At 40.8% G+C, this 16,038-nt stretch overlaps 1 protein-coding gene across 1 annotated transcript; it reads right to left on the bottom strand.

Annotated features, from left to right (window-relative positions):
• Positions 1-285: 285 nt before the first annotated feature.
• Positions 286-15,682, bottom strand: LOC114363528 (TBP-associated factor 6). Its single transcript, XM_028319279.1, is given in 12 exon segments — positions 286-1,814; positions 3,718-3,810; positions 5,144-5,215; positions 5,825-5,969; positions 7,240-7,395; positions 9,528-9,700; positions 10,904-11,063; positions 12,640-12,809; positions 13,113-13,292; positions 13,455-13,606; positions 14,733-15,021; positions 15,250-15,682. Coding segments are annotated over 12 exon segments (1,923 nt in total). The 5' UTR covers positions 15,487-15,682; the 3' UTR covers positions 286-1,718.
• Positions 15,683-16,038: the final 356 nt, after the last annotated feature.

Genomic DNA, 16,038 nt, shown 5'->3' on the forward strand with positions numbered 1-16,038 from the left:
GTGTCTATTATGCGCGGATTCGGTGCTCTTTACCCGTTCACATGCACGTAATGGAAACTAATAAGAAACTTTTATGCGAGTACTGGAAAGGACACAATGACATTGAATAGATTTTTTTATTGAAATAAATGTAGGGATCTAACTAACTAACTTGCTTCTACATTCTTTTCGAACTTCTTTTCTCTTCGTATAAATATCGAAGGTCAATAGAGCTACGAAATTATTAGCTGACATAATTACACACAATGTTAATCACAAAAGGGTTTCTAAATGAAAATCTTAAGATAATATCATAGCATTTATTAATTGATTATCAATTTATATTTCTTTACATAAAAAATTGAGAAAATTGCATATTTTGCCCATGATACATAATTCTGTTTTGTGCTGTAATTTACCAGATTTAGTAAGAGTCGGTATACCAATTACACTATTTGTATCGTGGTACGTGTTTAGTCGACATACTATACTTATTAATGATACTTAATAAAATCTACTGACATCAATAATAAACTTACAAACAAATATTAATATTATACCTTATAACGCCACAAGTTCTTGATTTTTGAAACAATAGCGCAGAGGAGCGCTTAGAGCACATAAAGTGGAGTGATTTCAGAAAATAGCATATTCTAAAAGCGCTACTGCGCCCCTAAAAATATTACTCACTTTGATGAAGAAGTGATCTTTCTTCCTCTATCGTGCCAATAGGCATTGTGGTCTGTAGCGTATTTTTCTTAGGAACAAAAACTTAAAACATAGCAACTAAGTATTCGATAGAATACATCTGAATGTGAATGTATTAATCATAACAATAAAATTGCTAATTACAACATCAATAATGTACATGGAAATTATTTTTAAGACAGTTGGATCTATTATTGCTATAATATTTAGTTATATCAGACACCTATTATTTCTATACCGACTCGGCGTCATTCGTATTTCGTATAAAATTGTATAGGTACAGCTTGTAATAAACCTATTTTACACAAATAAAATTGTCAATAAATTGTACAATATTAAATATGATTGTGGTCACATTTCATTGTTTAACTTAAATTATTACTCTGCTGCTCAAACACAACAAATTCTTTAAATACTGTGGGCGATATTTAACTTGAAAATTTTCATATTTTTTAAATAAAAATGCTTGTTCAATTTGAGCAACTTAATAAAATTATTAAAAAAAAATAGAACCTCTTAATAACGCTGCAAAAATGCATGAAGTCGATCACAAAAAAGAACAGGATTTACTTTACTAACGTATTCCGTCTTTAAATATCTAGAAAATATTATAAACTATTTTCAATCGTTACTGATTTCATTCAATACTATGTTCCACACAAAAAAGATACTGATATGGGTTATTCATTATTTTTAACTGAGATTTATTCATTCTTAATTTCGACTCATCTTTTCTGTGTAGAGCACACCCAAGGTCACGTTCATGCACGAAGTGTGCGGCGTGGTCTTGGCGCCGTTTGCACACATTTACTATACACATCTCTAAAACGTCAACGTGCCCTAAGCACTGAGAATTGTCCAATTGATATTATAAATGCGCGCGGAAACCACAGTTTTAAGCGATATTCAAGCTCCGCGTGTGCAAGAACGCGCACTAAGCGTCACTATTGTGAGTATCGAAGCGCAGGTTGCTATTGCGGTTTTTTTCTTGTGTACTGCTTGACTATTGTGAAGCTGAAGGTGCGCGGCTGTCAGGCGAGATGAGACAGGTCGTCGAGCTCGGGCGGCGGCTGCTGGCCCGCCGCGCCGCGCGCGAACACCGGCTTCGTCACCACCGACACCGGCGCCTGGACAAACTGCTAGTCAGTACCGGCAAGGAATATGTCACGTGTCGAAGATACGATGTTTCGTCGAAAGTAAAGCTCGGGCTACACGCAACCGGATTTTTTTATTTTGTGGATTCTTTTGTTCATCCATTAACCTAATTAAAATTAATGAATTTGTTGTCCTGGCTTTTTCAAAGCCTAAGAATAAATTGATTTTTATGAGGATCGACCGAGAGTCGAGTTCCGGACACGTAGCATAAAATAGTATCTTCAACGCGTGTATGTAACTAGCTTAACAGGATACACGACACCATAATTACGAAGATGAAACAACTTATATTGCAGGAGCCAAAACGTTCCTTATCTACAGATTTAGATCAATTGCAAATAAGATATTAGGTAATTTTGAAAAAATAATTAAGAATCATCTACAGGTATCGCGTACCCCAATAGGATACACAAGTTTAAAAATTCAGTAAACCCGCACACCGCCAATAAACCTAATTTCTAAAATTTTAACATTAAAAGTTATTTTTTCATCGCAAATATCGCGATATCAATAGATTCCAAGTGTAAAAATGAGATTTTCAAATTGAAACTTGTTTCTACTTGTATAAAAACAATTTATACAACGGTAAAACTGTTTGTTATTGTCAAGTTAAGTATTAAAGATCTATGTGTAAATTGAAAGTAGGCACATTTTACATGTTATTCGCAGTAGCAGTTATTTTTCTACATGATTTTACAGCAAATTAATGGAAAAGTGACTTCGGCTAAACAATAATCAATTATAAACATTAAAAAAGTGGGTTAATATTCTTATTCTAAAACTGTATGTTCACTGCGGGAAACTGTTTCTTTATAGCAGATAGATAATATAATGAAAATTTACAAAAATATGTAAGGCAGTGAACACACAGTAAGGTTGAGCAGCATCTTCATTTTACCGATCAGCACATTACCTACACAATAATGACGTTTGATGGTAACTCCTTATTGCTGAAACCACGGCTGAAAGGAAAGAGTCACGGGAAAATTAGCCAACTTTTACTCTTTAATTTTATAAACCGCATCCACCCGGAAGACGAAATCATTTATGCCATTCCGTTTGCATAGATACTGTAACTATCGATTTGTTATTGGGATGCAAAACTCAAACTCAGGCAATACGATAAATATTTTTATATAAGTAATCCCTCTTTTCTTCTTTCCAGTCACCAGAAAATAACTAATTCAGAATTTCGAAATCCACGTTTTATGAAGGATAAATTACGCGACAAGCACATCAGCCGGCCTAGGATGCGCGCCTCGAAATAATCTTATCGTCTATTTTAGACGACAAACAAAATGTGTGGCTTATCGTTTAAAATTAAGGCGATTAGAGTCCTCAATGACCTTGGGCGTTTGACCTTCACGCCGCGAGCAACACCCGCGTACCCCGCACCAAAAACTCCGATTTGACACCGATCAAAAATACACGGGCATAGGTAGATACAGAATAGAAGCTCTTTCTTCATACATTACTGCCTATTATTTTAAACTTAAATTGATGNTAAGTAAAAAACCGATGTCCCGTATTTATTTTTTTAATCCAAAACAAAGAGACGTAGCGAAAATTCAAACGTCACGAATGTAGTCCTTGAAATGTTGTATAACATATATTTTTTTCAACTATTTCTGTCCAACAGTAAAAGAGGAGTAGTCTTTACAAAATGCCCATTTGACGCGGATTGAGGACACTAATCGCCTTAATAAAACGATATAGTATACAACCCACTATTTAGTTTACAATCTCACGCATTACATTAAAACTGACGGAGTTCGCAATGCAAAAAACATCTTTGTTTCAAAATAGCGCCTATTCCAACGACATAATGCACAAGCAATGTGCCGATCTCGACCCAGCTCAACCGTCGGTACAGACCTGGCTGACCTGGCCGGCGGCGGGCTGCACGCCCACCACCATCACCTTCTGCGGCGGCTGCGCGCCCGCCGGCCCGCTGGTCACCACCACCGACTACGCAGACATGCACGCTGTAGCTACTCGCTTCTACGACCGAAGGCACTACGGCGCAGCTAGGCTACCTAGCGCCGGCCCTGTAGCCTTATTCACGTAACAAAACTTCAACGAAAACAAATCGCTGAGTTGCGATCCTATCGAGTAATCGTTCTATCGAAATGACCCTCACAAGGGTCAATACACCATACGGATTTAGAACTGTTTTTCAATGGGACGACTTCTGAACGTCGGCGAGATTTGGACTGTCAAAATACGTGAATTAGGCCACTGGCCTTGATAAGGTTCATATTTGGATGCTGGTCCTTTGGCAGACTGCGACCGGACGCGCTTTGAGCCGAGAACTTTTTAAGTTCTAAAAATTGCGAATTTACGCCACAAAACTTCCACGAGAGAGCCTCGATTTGTTAACCTTATTGGTAAAATAATTTATGGACTTTCGGCAGCTCTTTTATGGCATTTTAGCGTATCTTCTACTGGGCGCTAGAGACCACTAATCCTTCCCCTCTACCCCCAGGGCCGGCGCTGTCTACCAATCAATCTTATAAAATCTTTATTGGTCCAAAGATTTAATCCTGTCTGGACTCCAAGCACACTCTGTCATATGCTTTTATGACGCAATCATCATAATTTCACCGTTCAATCCACATTCTTATTTAAAGTTTACATTATCCTCAAAAAATATAAATAGATGAGTGTCGGCATTCTTATTATAAAGACCAATTTATTAGTTTTACATAAGTTATTGGTCAGATTGCCTAAAAACTATGTTTTATGCTTACGCTTACCCGTTACCCGGTAACAGTTACAATACTTTTGAAAAGTTTCTTTAAGAAAAAATAGAATCCTAGCCACGCTTCAATACTAGGTATACTTAAAATACAATATACACCGCATTCCACTCACTCAAACCATTCTTTCATTATATCACAAATACTTTAATTTTTGGATGTTTTTCATGCAAATCAATGGCCATACATTTTTAAAGTCGAACAACTTGATGAAAGGCACTCTAAATATCCTTTACAAGGTTTGCATCCATTCACACGTGTCTGTCATGCGTGAAATCAATCAACCAACGTGCCTTCTACTGGAAATCATAGAATATCCATGCAAAAATATTATCACACGTCAATCTAAGACAAATTTTTGTACACATAAAAAGCAAGCGGATATTGGAACAACTGAAAGTTGAAAGAATAGAATAGGACATTAATGTTATTGTTTAAAAAATATTCTAGTGTCGTTAAAGTTAATGAAGGATAAAACAAACTTTAAGAGAAAGCAATAAAGTAAGCAATACACAAATTGTTTGTGTCTATGAGTTACGTACCTGGACGTTCTGACTTCGCACGATCGTGGGCTGTGAGCTGTGGACCACGATATGGCCGCCGGCTGGCTGCGCCTGTACCAACCAAACATCGCATACCATGTAGCCATATACTTAATGAGTTTGTGAATAGTTCAAGAGCTAAACAATCTTCGGCAATTCAAAGTGGCAAGTTTTTGAAAGTTATATCATTATCCGAAAAGCCTATCACTAGATAATTGCAATGATAGTGGCGCGGAATCGTTAAGTAAAAGGATTATCACATTTAATTTTGTACTCGTCAGGTTGGTGGCTTGGTGCCACTGTCAAGTAAGATCCTGTCTCTTGCAGTGGCGCTAACTAGTGAGCGCAAATATGGTAGCTCTCACCCCTCGTTAGAAATAAGACTTGATTCAGCTAACACTTTTTACATTGTACATTACCAGTGCAACTGTACTGTACTTTATGCACCACCCTACTTTATCTGCTTGGCCCAAAGGTTGATTAGAAGAGAATGCCACAAGGCCTTTGGTATATTGTGGGCAATAAACCTTTAAATAAATAAGCAAAATAGTTATTCAATTTTTTTTTAGTATTAAGAGATGCATCTCAAAGTAATTTGATTAAACTAATTTAATTTAAATTTCCCACCTTGCCAGTTCGATTTTTTCAAGTTTTTTTATAATTTTCAAATAAGCAAAATACCTGTGGCGGTTTCTGCTGGGAGGCGACGATGACGAACTTTTGCGGCGGCGGCGTGCCCGGCGCCGGCGACTGCGGCGCGGGCGACGCGATCACCACGTTACGGGTGCCCAGCGACTCTGCAAGAGAGAATTATGTTGAATTGCTTCTTGTCAAAGACATGAATTAGTCACATGAAAAATCATATCATGAATATTATGTCGCAACCGTTTGTTTAAATTGACAAAATGCCGGAATTTATTTAGATGCCAAGGCTGATAGTTTATTTTATTTATTGTTTTATTTTAATTATGATAATGAAACTTGTGTCACTCCTCAACGTTTAACAACTTGGCGTAATTAAAGTTAGCTCTTAGAAGATCACTGACAAAGACAAGTGATTCTTTGGTTAGGTTGTAGCACAGTAGATATATGAGCTAAAGCAGTACGGAAACTTAGCCCTTTCGGCGNGGGCCTATGTGTGCGTGAACTGTGTGTATGTGTGCGTGGACTTTATGTATGTATGTGTGCGTGTACTATGTGTGTATGTGAGCGTTACGTACGTAGGTTAAGTACAGCGAATTTAACACCAGGCTGTCAATTAGTAGGCTCAAAAATTTGACAGAGAGGGTTCTCTATTTCCTATGTATTACTTTTCTCTATGGTCTTAACAACATGCGAGGGTGAGGGCGAGGGCGCGGGTGCGGCGGGCGCGGGCACGAGCGGCGGCGTGCACGTGACCACGGCCACGGCGCCGCCGCCGCCGCTCGCCGACGGCGAAGCGCGAAGCTGGCCCACTACTTACCAACAGTTTTGACAACGTGCGAGGGCGAGCGCGTAGCTTGCCAACCGTATTATGCCAGCTTACTTTTCTAGTGCGGATATTCTAGTTCTATAAAGTCTAGTATCACTGCAACCTGTATCGATCTATTGTGATCACCAAAATGAGGGCGAGCGCGCAGCTTGCCCACCATATGACGGTGATGGCGAAGGCGCGAGTATGTGACTAAGGCCACTGCGCAGCTCCTACCAGTGACGCGCGAAGCTTACCTACCACAATATGTAGCTACTTACCGACAGTCTTAACGACGTGCGACGGCGACGGCGAAGGCGCGGGCGCGGCGGGCGCGGGCACGAGCGGCGGCGTGCACATGACCGCTCGCAGACGGCGACGCGCGCAGCTTGCACACCATGATATATGCAGCTACTACTTACCGACAGTTTTAACGCGAGACAGCGAGGGCGCGAGTACGTGCCCACGGTCATTGCGCCGCCTCCGCCGGCGACGCGCGAAGCTTGCCGATCATAATATATGCAGCTGCTGAGTTGTGACTGTTGGTGAGGACCAACAGTCTTAACAACGTGGGAGGGCGAGCGCGCAGCTTGACCACCAAAATATATGCGGCTACTACTTACCAACAGTCTTAACGACGTGAGACGGCGACGGCGAAGGCGCGGGCGCGGCGGGCGCGGGCACGAGCGGCGGCGTGCACGTGACCACGGCCACGGCGCCGCCGCCGCCGCTCGCTGACGGCGACGCGCGAAGCTTGCCCACCATCTGTTGCAAACTCGGTCCGAGGTAACCATAGTCGCGTCTGTTGGACGAAAATGTATCTTAGTGAAATAGATAGGTTTTAGATATTATAACATACGGGTGCTTAAAGAATCTTAGCCATCGACAAAAATAAATATAATGCAATAAACGCGCAAAGACTGCCCACCATCTGCTGCACGCTTCTTGGGACTCAAGAAGCCGTAGTCGTATCTTTGTTCGATTAGATTTAGGTTTCAGATTCAAGAAATAAAAATACATAAAAAATCTTGGCCAAAGGCAATAAGATGCGCGTGTTCGTCATAGTATTTTTTGTACTGGTAGTATTTCGTCTAAGTGAGCTGCCACACTGGCGGATTGCAAGCGTTTTCAAAGCGGAGCGGCGACGCAGCGAATCCGCCAGTGTGGCAGGGCCTTAAGGCTCACTGACCTAAATCAGAATCAACACATAATACCTGGACATGAACGTACAAATAAAATGAGGAATAGCTAAAGTTGTCCTAAATAGACCAAAAAACAGCTAGTCCTTTGGTCATGTAATTCACTTTACTATAGGTACGATATAAAATATGAGACTAATGAAATTAAGGGACTTGACAGTTCTTGGTCGTGCTATTTTTATCTGGTAGGGACCTATGTTCAATGACAAACAAATTCACAAACCTAGCTTAGGTATGACGTCAATACAAGCCTAGTTTTCGATTTAGACTATTTATTTTTAGACTGACCTCACAACACTACTACTAATGTAAGTCAAAGTTTACGTACATTGATAAAAATGAAACCTTTGTGCCATTTTCGTAATGAACCTCAAGGTTAGCATGCAATTGATCCAAACACAATAACAAGGTAAATAAAGTTTGTGTTTTGAAATCCTTTTCATACAAATAACAGTGATACGATGAATCTGCTCGGGGGACGTCTACGGTTATGGTAATGGATTCATAAAATATCGTATTGCGTGCAGAAACCGATTGAAAAGATTTTTGCGCGACTTATTCCAAGGAAAACGGCAATGGAAACATGATTGCTTATCACACGACAAAGTTAAAATATGGATTTTTTCAAGATAACGCTATTCTTTCTTTTGAATACTTCCAATTGTTTTGAAGAATCTATAATATCTTTTATTATTATTATTACTCAATAATTTAAAATGCAAGAAAACATTTGAATGTATTCTTACGGCCAACTTTTAGACTTTAGATATTTATGGCACGATAGAGAGTTGAAAAGGTTAATAAGCGCATTCGACACTGTATGGTAAGTACATAAATGAATTAGGTTCAGGGCCTACGCTAAAACACGCGCGGGCATGCTAACGCGTATCTGTATCGAAAAATTGTATGAGCAGTGCAATATGGAGCGAACGCGTGCGACGGATTTCCACACGCGCAGCCGATGGCGGGCGCACGCCGTGAGCGTGCATTTGCGAAGCGTGTGCCTACTGCGCAGCGCAGACCTGTGATAGGCGGGTTTTAGAATTGCGCTGACCGCTCGCTGATCTTCGGCACTGACAGATAAATATTCCTTATGTGACGCTGACTACTCGGCGCCGACGGTCAGCGTGCGTTAGCGCGATTTTAAAACCAGACTTTGACGTCCCGTGCAGGCATTCGCTCCGTGCACTCGGGCAAGTTTTGACATAGGCCCTAGGGGCGTAGTGTGAGTTTACGTCAAACGAATTCGATGTCGACTGTGTCCGAAAAGTGTTGTCAGCGCCCTTAGCAGAAACTTTCAAGAACTAAAATTTTCATATATTCTTTTAACGCGCTCGCTTGTGACAACGTTTGATGTAAACTCACACTAAGCCCTCTGAAAGTTTAAAGTTAGATGACTCACTTGTACTCCTCGGGCACGTCGGGCGGCTGTCTCAGCTGTCGCACCACCGGGGCTAGCACCTTCAACAGCTGGTGCTTGAGGTTCCCGGCGGCGAGCCGGTACGCGCCGCCCAGCCCGCTCAGAGCGAACTATTTATGTATGAGAATAAACAGGTGTATGACACACTTGTACTCCTCGGGCACGTCTGGCGGCTGTCTCAGCTGTCGCACCACCGGGGCTAGCACCTTCAATAGCTGGTGATTGAGGTTCCCGGCGGCGAATGTTGCACCGGTATATATGCTGCAGCGGGACGGTACATAATTAAATCAATTAAACTATGTTGGCATGACTCACTTGTACTCCTCGGGCACGTCGGGCGGCTGTCTCAGCTGGCGCACCACCGGGGCTAGCACCTTCAACAGCTGGTGCTTGAGGTTCCCGGCGGCGAGCCGGTCCGCGCCGCCCAGCCCGCTCAGAGCGCCCTCGACGCGCTCTCCGAGCCACCGCACGCGGGGCAGAATGAACACCTACAAAACGTATGTGTTAAACCAGCCTTTCCCAAAGTTGGCGATAACGCCCCCTTGTGGGCGCTGCAGGACTGAAGGGGAGCGGTAGAAACCCAGAAAAGCGTTGCGTAGAGGCTTGGGGCAGAGTAAATACAAATGAGTAGGTCATCTTCATAGAAACGCACCGAGCGCGGTTTGTATGTGAGCGGGCCAATATACGTATGCGGCGCGCACGCACACACTAGACAAAATTCGGCGCAACCACGACTGGCTCCCCGCTAATCCCCGCTAAATTTTGTCAGTATGTGCGTGCGCGCCGCATACGTGTTGGCGCGCTCACATACAAACCGCGCCCGTGCTTTTCTATGAAGATGACCTACTCATTTGTATTTACTCTGCTTGGGGGCTGATTTGTAATATCATCTATTATAGTGGTTTTTAAGTAGGTGAAAAAATTGGGGCCTGTGACGCTGGCGAGGCCTGATTAAAAGTTTATGAAAACGCGTGCGCTACAAGTTACATCGGTCTGTCAAACCCTGCCGATGAAGTGGTTTGACTGTGACCGCGTTTATGTGTACGCGTTACATCCCTAGCAATTAACCATTTTGTTGTGTGAATGGGCTAGGTCAGTTTTTTACGTTCTATACGAAACCTTTTATAGTTCGTTTCATCCATGAAGACGCGCGGGGTCGAGGGAAGCGCGGGGTGCGGGGAGCATGATTCGACCAATCCGAGCTTCATCGTTGTAGTTTGCGCGCGCACTGACAGACAACTATCCAATAGACATGTTGACACCACCAATCAATTGACGTACTTTTTTAAACTGTCAAAACGAAACTCTCCCATAGATTTTGTATGGCACTACAAGCAAGTGACGTCACTATTTATTCAACTCAATTAAACTACTTTTTTCATTAACAATGCGAACAAAAATCGTACTTTACAGGTAATTTAAAATTAATTAAGTTTTAAGACCAGAATGAAAGGTCTATTTTTTAAATTGTGGTTTTGAATTATTGGGGTATGGTATCAAACTGTCTAATACCGCAACGCTACCAATGCCAACAATGACGCTCGGATTGGTCGGATCAAACTCCCCGCACCCCCCGCTTCCCTCGACCCCGCGCGTCTTCGTGGATGAAACGATCTATAACAATGTACTAATAAATTCCCAAAGCTAGAGTATTTCTCTTATAATCATGGTTATAATCCCATTTTCTTTACCTTTATGACTTCGGGTCCAAGCTCAGCCAATCCCTGCACGGCCCCATAAAGAGAGGCGAGCGGAGTCTTCTCGGACTCCTTCATGCTCGTGACCATAGACGGCCCGACGCCCGTCTCGTTGTTGGTCTGCGACGGGCATTGAAGCGCTTTAGCGAATAATCTGAAACAACAATAAACCACAATATAATCTTAAGCCACGATAGCCGAGCGGTGAAGGGGTCGGACTGACCGACTCATGATACGGGGAACCCGCCGCCGCTCGACTATTGTGGTGAGCTCTGACACAAGCATAATTTAGCTTAGTACGAGGGGCTAACGGGACTATTAGTAACTAGCTGACCCGGCGAACTTTGTTCCGCCTTAATGGCAATAAATAAGCAGACTTTTTTTTTATTTCGAACGGGATACAAAGTATCCTATGTCCTTCTCCTGGCTCTAAACTACCTCCCTGACAATTTTCAGCTAAATCGGTTCAGCCGTTCTTGAGTTATAAGCGAAGTAACTAACACGACTTTCTTTTATATATATAGATTTGTGAAATCCCAACTAATATTATAAATGCGAAAGTAACTCTGTCTGTCTGTCTGTCTGTTACGCTTTCCCGCTTAAACCTCGCAACCGATTTTGATGAAATTTGGCATAGAGATAGTTTGAGTCCCGGGAAAGAACATAGGATAGTTTTTATCCCGGTTTTTGAAACAGGGACGCGCGCGATAAAGTTTTTCTGTGACAGACAAAATTCCACGCGGGCGAAGCCGCGGGCGGAAAGCTAGTAACAAATAAAATACTAATAATCTTTAAAAAAAATATATTATAGGCTGTTGTGACTCAGTAAAAGTATCTTTATGTTACGGAAGTGGAAAGCGCGTATGGAATCGAGGTCATATGCCCAGCGAATTTGATTGAGAAGATAAAATTTAAGCATGTAAAGTCACGATATTTGTGTTTTTGTATATTTTTATTGTATCCCACCGATAAAATGAACTTTTACGACATTCACGAGAAGAGTAGAAGGGGCTAGTTTTCTAAAAAAATTTTTAATCCGTCAAATGAATTATCAAAAAATATTGGACACATGTTTTTTTTATTTGTAAATCAAACAAGTAATAAAATTACGAAGTTATGATGAGTGTCGCGTGACGTCAAGTGCTACACTTTTATGCACTCCTTGACGTCACGGGCCTCTTCTTTGAACTTTGGCGCCCTATATCTCTAAATATTCATTACTTTCAAAAATTGAAAAATACGAGTCGAGTATTTTTTGATAGGTTAACTACCGGACTAATTCAAACTCTCACTTTTTACCCAGGAAACATCCCTATTCTACTATGTAGGCAACATACTGGGACTTCGTTCATGGTGAATATGAGTATAGATCGTTTCATCTACGAAGACGCGCTCCAGCAATTTTTGGTCGAGGTCAGCGCGAGGTGCGGGGAGTTTGATCCCAGCAATTCGAGCGACATATTATAGTGTGCGTGTGCACTCATGGATGATTTAGCGCGTACCGATAACACTCAAACATTACCGGAAGAATGGTGGAGCGCGTTTTCGTGGATGAAACGGTTTATACCTGGTGACCCTCGTCTGCAGGTTGTTGGTGGACGTGTTGAAGGTCTTGCAGATCTGCGCCATGAGCCGCGCGGCGAAGTCTCGCAGCGCCCAGTGGTTGTCCATCTCGGGCCGCAGGCACAGCTGCCGCGACACGATGACGTCACGACGGCGAGGCATGTTACCTGGTGACCCTCGTCTGCAGGTTGTTGGTGGACGTGTTGAAGGTCTTGCAGATCTGCGCCATGAGCCGCGCGGCGAAGTCCCGCAGCGCCCAGTGGTTGTCCATCTCGGGCCGCAGGCACAGCTGCCGCGACACGATGCACGTCGACACAGAGGGGATGAGTTCGTGTAGCTGTGTGCGAAAGATGCAAATTCAATTATAACAAAAAATATTACTCCTAATTACTATGTTAATACTTCATATTAAATGTATCATCTGCATGTAGTAGCAGTAGGATATTATAACTAGCAACCTTGACTTTGCACAGGTAATGCTAAGCTTTCAGAAGATAAAATTTCAATTCACAATATACCACGTTTTTTTTGCATTTGCATAAATTGTGGTCATAAGTGTTAAAACTCCAAAGAATGTATGAAAACTTTATGTTACCTAAACATATTGGAAATAAATAATTATAATACCGGGTCAACTTACATATTTTTCCAAGTACAAAGACTGGTTGTCCAACAATGCCTTTACCATTCTCATCAAATAGATAAGTAATGCTAGGTTGTTTTGTACCACATTCACTTTCACACCCTCCGAGATAAATGTGCACATACGAGGCAACATCTCATGAAGACCAGGATCACAGGCAAGGGACTGTAGTGCTTCCTAAAACAAAAATAATGTATTCGAGTGTAAATAATGGTTATCAACTCGATTAAAACTATAAAAATCAATAAAAAATATCTATTTGGTACCAAAAATAAAACATAACAATCAACATAAGGGCAAAATTCATAGTACTAAATAGGTATATGTAGTTAGTCTTACCGCTCTCCTCCCTTCATCGCTACCGACACAGGCTTCTGTTATTTCCTTATAGTAAAGTTGCTGTTCCACGCTAAGCTCGTGAGTGGCCAATTGCTTCACGTGAACAGACTCGGACGCTTTTAGTCTTGCTGCCTTACCACACATGGGTTTCCCTGAAAAATAATGATATAACATGACTACTCTTTCTTTCAGTCTAATTTCTGGTGTTCCTTACTAAACTGAGATTTAAGGTTCTTTGAGGTAACAATATGCTATGCTTACAACACAGATATAAGGAAAGGAATGTATGGGTTTATTAATTAAAACTCAAATGAAAAATTATTAAAAAGCTAATAACAGCTACTTGTAAAAATCTAAAAGCAATATATCCAGTCTTAATGCCTGTATTATTATCACTCTCCCAAATCAGAAAACAATTATTATTTTTAACTGATCAATATTTGAAAGTTTTGAAACCTACTTTGTCATTCTTAAAAAGGATAAAAAATGAAAATTGTTTATTTATGTATATGTTACGGTCAAAGTGATAAATGTGAAAATTATGAATAATCGCCGGTTATTATGAATAATTACCGCATGATTTGGTAAATGTGATTAATATGAGGTCATTTATGTGTGTATAAAACTAAAGGGCCACCCCCGCCGCAACTTAACCTATTTTTCACTTTAAATTAAAACATTATGTTATAGGCATCATGGAAAAGTAATATTATGCAAGAAACATTCCAAACTCATTATGCCAAATTATATTAATATATGAATCAAAACGTTCAAAAGTTTGGCTGTACATGAACACGTACCTACACAAGATGTTGTTCTTTTTTATGAAATTTGTTAGTACTAAGGTTAAAATATTAAATAATCACTGTTATATGTGATTAATTTATTACTTTTACCGCGACTGTCGGGAATTGAGTCGTCTAGTTTCAAAACCCGCTAAAACGCTCCTGCAACTAATTTCTGTTTATATCTCTAAATGATGCTACTGCAATTTTCTCATCATACTGTTCAATCATTTTCCATCAAAAAGCAATTACTGTTAGTATTGCCAGATGACAATAATAATTCGTATCATATTTTTTTTTGCCTAAGGCCAAAGCTATAAGGATAAGCGGTTTTTTTCAATTTCTCGAAATCTTATCAAAATCGTTTTAGCGGGATTTGAAACTAGACGCCTCAATTATTCATAATAACCGGTTATTATTCATAATTTTCAATTTATCACTTTAACCGTAACATATAGATGCCAATGGTCTTGTAATAAAGTGTTCAGTTTACCTGCAGCATCTTTATTGGTTGGCTTGCTAAGTTTAGTAATAGGGTCAACAGACTCAAGCTTCTGTGCCTCTTTTGAAAGCGGTGGAGGGTTCTCTGGCACCGTGGGCTGCACCCCGTCCACACTTAGCCAATGTGCCCTCACCGATACATCCAGTGGCACTTTAGGCGGTGGGGCAGAGAGTATGTCAGACAAGTCTATCTCTTTCTCTTCAATGAAATGAAGCTCTCTGCCACCACCGGAAGCAAACCTGAATGGAAGTGAATCCGGCTGTATAAATCCATACTGAGGCTGTAATCCATAACAAAACATGAGCTGAATATACTTGCACACCATGAGATATACTATAAAAATAACCAAATAAGCAGCAAATTAGGATCATCTATAAAACAATAAAATAAATCTATTTGTGTGAACTATTGTTGTTTTTTGTGTAGGTAGAGGAAGACTACCAAACAGACTGAAATGCATAATCATTTAATAAAGTCTCATTCTTATGATTCTGGTAGAAAAACTTACCTCAATATTTTTGGTTTTCATTGTGTGATCTATGTCAGTAATGGACAGTCTTTGTCTTTTCGCATGATGCATGAACTTCATTGCATCTTGAACTATCACTTTCAGGCGATATGATACATCATCAGCTAATTCTTTAGCAGCATCGTCTCCAAGGTTTGCTATTCCTATACTCTCCGCTATTACTTTCATGGAATCAAGGGATATTGAAGATCCGTAAGCAAACTCCGAATCGCCCATTTTGGAGCACAACTGATTCTGCTCTTTGATTGTTATTATGAAATTTTGTTACATCAAATGCAACTACCTACATATCAGATGGAAATTTAAAAACACACTTTTATTTGTAAATTGTGAATATTTATTTATTCAAACATTTTACGAGAAAAACAACACACTTGGCTGGGTCACAGCTTGACAAATTGTTTGTCAAAATGTCAACCATATGTATAGTTCCAAAATACTGAACTGTCCTATGCATGACATTGACAGTGGGGCGCCACCGTTCATACCGGATCGCTTGTTCCGATTTTTGCCATGTTGGAAACCATATACTTGAACGATGGTAGCGCCACCCTGTCATTGAGTTTGGTGGGACAGTTCAGCGTGGGTCATCTATATTACTTTTCTCTATGATGTCAACTGTCAACAAGACAAGCAAGAACAGTGGGTCTAGACAAAGTGCAAATTATAATCGCAAACCAGTCGAAAAGTAATCGAAAAGCCCCTTTTTTGTATAGAGTATGGAGCCTAACTGTGTGTCGAGGAGAAGGTAGGTGCAGGTAGATGAGT

Source organism: Ostrinia furnacalis, unplaced genomic scaffold (genome assembly GCF_004193835.3).
Source record: "Ostrinia furnacalis isolate ACB-3 unplaced genomic scaffold, ASM419383v2 OfSCF7161, whole genome shotgun sequence".
In the NCBI taxonomy this organism is placed as follows: domain Eukaryota; kingdom Metazoa; phylum Arthropoda; class Insecta; order Lepidoptera; family Crambidae; genus Ostrinia; species Ostrinia furnacalis.